We start from the raw sequence: 5,174 nt of genomic DNA, 5'->3' as shown, positions 1-5,174 counted from the left end.
TGGGTATTTTTCTGTCTGCAATCTGTAAAGTGGCTTGCTGTGTGTTATTAGGTATTGCGGGAGATTTTGTTATATTTCTGTCTTCCTTAAGACTTAAGTCTGCTGATTTAGTCAGTGACAATGGCATTAGAAGTGAGTGTTAGTACAAGTTTTCCTAAACCTCAACTTAAATAGATGTGTTTTAAACTTTACCAAATAAAGTATGTTTCCAAACAATTGTGATAAAGTGCATATAGCCTTTCTGATGGTTGCAATGTTTGTACTTGCTGGGCCTGAACTATCTGCTGTCGTACGTGCCTTGGGAACAGTGTGTTGAAGGTCTCTCTGTGATGCATTGCAGGACCCTGAGGATGCTGTGCCTGTTGGGCAGAGGAGGGCCTGGTGCTGGTGCATGTGCTTCGGATTGGCCTTTATGCTGGCTGGTGTGATCCTGGGTGGTGCCTATCTGTACAAATATTTTGCATTCCAGGTAAGTTAAATACATTTTGTTATGGGAGGGTTGCATTTTTCTCTGTTATGCTTTACTTTTAGAAGAGGGAAGAGGAGCAACAGACTAAACCCAATAGCCTTGCTTCTCCCATTTTTATCTTTCTTTAGATCTTGCCTATCTCAGCTTTTCTAAAGGCAAAGTGTATCACCTGCTCTGAAGTTACCTGTTGGCAGAGGAGGGCAAGAACAAAGCTGGCAAATAAAAGAGCGCAACACTTTTGAAAACCTTACTTTGCAGAGAAAGGATTATATCTAAATAGGACTTGGGTTTAGGAACCCCAGTGGTGTCCCAGATTTTCACCTGCTCTCTCTCCTGTTTCGCAGTGCCGAATACTGGAGGTGGATTAACCCCTTGAAAGCCTCCTTGTTTGACCCCAGATTTCCTAGATGCATGCGGTACTGCTAATGCACAGGAAAGGGACTGCTGTCAAAGCACTGCGGTGACTCTCCTCCTTCTTAGCCTCCACAGGGATAAGAAATACAGGCCCTGCAGGGGACTTGGGAGAAGCACAGTCAATGTGGCTAAACATGCTCTGTCAAGTCTAATCCACGCTGACAAGATCAGACCTCTGCCAAAATGTATTTTCAGTCTTTAACAAATGGCACCACTGCAAGAGGAGCCCTGTGAAGTCAATGGTGCCAGGGAAGTGGAGCATTTACCTGAAACATGGGAGATCCGAGTTAAATATTGTCTTTCTCGGGGGGAATCGTCACTGGGCAGCACTGGATGTGCTGGGCTGTTGCCCGCGTGGTGCAAGCGCACCCTCCCGCCTTCAGAAACTGCTGGGGTTGCAAGATTCACAGTCAGAAAGGGAGAGTATGAGCAAAACGTGAATCTCTCTAGCCACTGGTTAGTGCACATAATTATAAGGTAGAAATTCTGTGTTCTTGTCCCTGCTACCAGGATTTCCTCCCCCCGCACACCTCCCCCCGCCGTTTTAGTAGCTGCTAATGTAGAAGGCAAAGTAGTTAAACATGACAAATTCTAGCTGAACTTGCAGTTTATACTCTCTGGCTATCACGTTAACCTAATTTACAGGGGCGCAGTAGTGTTGCAAACGATGCTTAAACAGCATAGCGTATCTTAGTGATTTAACAAGCTCAGAGTAGCTGAAGGCCTGCTGCATTACTAACGCATGTTTCATCCCTGCTTAGCACCACGGTGCTCCACCTTTCACATGCCAGCTAGCTGAAATTGAAAGGGCAGTTTAATTCAAACCTGTGGTACTTGTTTATGAGTCAGATCTGGGTTGAAGGAAACATTAAGGAATTGAGCTAACGTTGCACTGAAGACATGTTTTCAGCGTGAAACTTTAAATTTATGGCATGTGCATATGCATAAGTTGTATGTTTCTAAAACTATCTGGCCTATAAATTTGGTATATGACTTCCTCTGACTCGGGATTTTATTTTACACTTCGCTTAGGAAACCTGCCATGTGTATTGTGACAGAATGACACAAATTGGTTGTTTTAAATGCTTTTTATTACCTTTTTGTCTTTTAAAACTGTTTAAAACAAAAAATAATTTATTTTAGAAACTGACTCTCAAAACTTCCGAAGCCTTGCAAAACTAAGCAACTTCACAGAATAATTGAGGTTGGAAGGAAGCTCTTCAAGTCATCTGGTCCAACCCCCTGCTGCAAGCAGGACCAAATTCAGAGTTAGACTTGCTTTTTAAAGGTGATTTGGATGAACAATTTCAATGTCTTAAGTTGTAATTATTGGCTGCAGTTAAATCATAACAAAATAATAATACTACTACTAATATGCATGCATATAGACGTAGGAACGTCATTGTCTTTCTAAAAATAAGATGCAATGTGCCACAGATAATGGATGCAAAATAGAATTTAAAAACCTGCTTTTGGGATCCTGTTTACCTTGAATTCAAGGGAAGGACTCCCCCTGGGTTCAGTACAATCAAGGTTTTACCCATGGTCCTGTTGTAGATAGCAACTGGCTCCTACTTTGGTGTATGAATCAAATTAAAGGGAAAACATTTCATCTAGTCTGACAAGTTTTTCTTCTCCACAGTGCTTTGAGAATATTAGTTTTAAACTTCCAACAAGACTACTGATGTTTTTGTTGCTCGGTTGTTTACTATTTTTAGCAGGGTGGTGTGTATTTCTGTGGAATAAAGTACATTGAAGACGGCTTAAGTTTACCTGAGCCTGGGGCAGAGGCTCAGAGTGCTCGCTACCACACTATTGAGCAAAATATTCAGATCCTGGAGGAGGAGGATGTTGAGTTTATCAGTGTGCCAGTCCCTGAGTTTGCTGATAGCGATCCTGCTGATATCGTCCATGACTTCCACCGGGTAAGAAATATTTCTGAAGAAGTTCAAAGCATTTAAAACTTGAAAAGTGTTCCCCCTCAGTCATCCTGAAAAATGTACTCCCTAATTATTGTGGTGGGGGAAGGCGGAGGGCGGAGGAGGCAGCAGAAACGTTTTGATCAGCAGCAGACTGCAAGCAATTATTAACGAGGCATTCAAAGTACATCGTGATACAATCATGAGGTAGTTTGTAAACCACCATTTGCAAATATGGTTCTGTTTTTAGAAAGGGAAAAATCTTAGAGCTATTTCCTTTCCTTAGTATGAGGAAGTAAAGAGAATATAGTTCTTGCTGTGCTGTGTCCACCGAGCCAGAATTTGACCAACTGCTGTGGTGCCGAGGGCTGTCATAACTTTGACCTCAGCTTGCAGGGGCTGACTGCATCTGATGTCACTAGGTATCTTCAAGCACCCCCAGAGGTTGCTCTCGTAGCATAGCTCAAAAACCCCGAAGCAGCAGCAGAAAGGGAAGGAAGCGACCAGCTGACCGGCCGCGGAAGACAGCTCGTTTTCCAGATGCTGTAGGAAACTTAGCAGAAGCTAAATTTTCCTTGTGCACCACAGGCTACTGTGATTCCTAAAGGCACTGAGCCAGGGTATCAAGGCACTTTTAGCTGTTTCTTCCTCTTTTGCAGAAACAACTTTGATTGATAGGAATCGTGGTAATAAATTTTTGGTAAGGCAGTTGACAGCCTGCAGCCCTCGGTATTAATGACAGAGCTGTAAAACAATTAGAAACTCTTCTTTTCTTTATCAGCCTGATGGAAGCTGTCTGATAGCGATGAAATGTTCTACAGCTGGTTTTCAGGCAGCTAAATTTCTGTGAACATCTGAAGACTTCGCTGAATAGCTTTTTTAAGCAAGGCTGAAAAAGAATAGGGAAGCATCCTATTTTTTTATGCAAACTTCAAAGTTTCAAGTTTTCCAGGCAAAATGAGTGCTATCTATCAAATATTCATAACCAGATTTGGAGGAAGACATTGCTTGCTTGAGCTATGTAATTTAAAAATATTCCTGAATACATTTAGGGAGCTTCTGTTAAGAGTTAGAGCAAAGCTTCTAAAGAGGGAAAACCAGAAAAAAATGCAGTATGTAAGAAGTGAATAGGAACAATATAATATTAGAAATTTACTTTTTGATTTAATGGGTTAAAGGCGTTGCTCTAAAGGTCAGTGCAAGGATCATTTGCCATAGGCACAGCACTTACTCCCATGTAATGAGATTAGTTGCACTGATGATTGCTGTCCTGGTACTATTTTGACTGTTGGGCTCTTGTTGCTCAGTATTTTATATATGTCTGCAGCCGTAGAGCTTTCAGAGCTTGAGATAATGTCGTCTTTAGCAAGAACAGATGCAGTAAAACACAGCTCAGTGAACGCAGCCATAGAATTCATCAGGATAATTCCCTGGGCTTTTATATCTCCGTTTTTATCAAATAATGGCAAATATTGCAGTTCAGGTACTATAAAGATAATAATTTAGCTATGAATAATCATTAACACTTCAAGTCAGTAGTATTTTTGAAAATAAAAGGATTTTTGTTGTGTTACCTGTAAAAGTATTTTTTTCTTCTATGTTTTGTTCTTACCAGCAGCTTTTCCCCTTTACACTATAACAAAATATAAAAGTGTGGAGTTTAGAGCAAGGTTTTTGCCCTGTTGTTTCAAAATGCAAGCACTAGGAAAAAATGAATACTGTACTTGATTCCCTAACAGCTCAGATACACCTTTGTAATTTCATTACTATAATGCGTTTGAGCTACTTATCGCCTGCTGCCTTGCGCAAATCCCTGTCATAGATTTAAACTCTCATCCAGACTGCCTTTTATTTCTACATTTACCTGCCCTCAAATTGCAGTTTGCTGGACAGACTTTATAGTGAACAAAACAATAGTTTGAAGAACAACATGAGGCAATAGCAGTTTAGCAAAGTCTGTATATGAATTTTCTGATGTTTGTGTTATTTTGATTAAAATAAATATTTCCTCAACAGAGACTCACTGCCTATCTTGACCTTAGCCTGGATAAGTGCTATGTGATTCCTCTGAACACTTCAGTTGTTATGCCGCCAAAAAATTTCCTGGAGCTGCTCATCAACATCAAGGTACAGTTAATTCGTAAACAATTTGTTCTTAAGACAGGGAAAAAGGAGATTTTTTTTTTTTTTTTTTGCCCAGAACTCTGACATTCACACAAGGCGCACGTGTTAGAAAGTTGACGGCTCACTAGAGATCTTTGCAAAGAGAGAAAACAGCCTATAACATTCTTAGTTAATTAACTACAATCATGAAGGAATTACTAATTCAGAGGAAGGCAAACAAACCTGATTTTATTCTTCAATGCTACAAA

The 5,174-nt window shown here is 40.5% G+C and overlaps 1 protein-coding gene across 1 annotated transcript; it reads left to right on the top strand.

Annotated features, from left to right (window-relative positions):
* Positions 1-340: 340 nt before the first annotated feature.
* On the top strand, positions 341-4,929 carry ITM2B (integral membrane protein 2B; the record flags this gene model as incomplete). Its single annotated transcript, XM_009578353.1, has 3 exons — positions 341-469; positions 2,605-2,808; positions 4,819-4,929. Coding segments are annotated over 3 exons (444 nt in total), but the record flags the coding sequence as incomplete, so codon positions are not given.
* Between the last annotated feature and the right edge of the window lie 245 nt (positions 4,930-5,174).

This window comes from Fulmarus glacialis, unplaced genomic scaffold (assembly GCF_000690835.1).
Source record: "Fulmarus glacialis isolate BGI_N327 unplaced genomic scaffold, ASM69083v1 scaffold11920, whole genome shotgun sequence".
Lineage (NCBI taxonomy): Eukaryota > Metazoa > Chordata > Aves > Procellariiformes > Procellariidae > Fulmarus > Fulmarus glacialis.
Note: the sequence above shows the minus strand (reverse complement) of the source record. Positions and strands in the feature narration are given on the sequence as shown.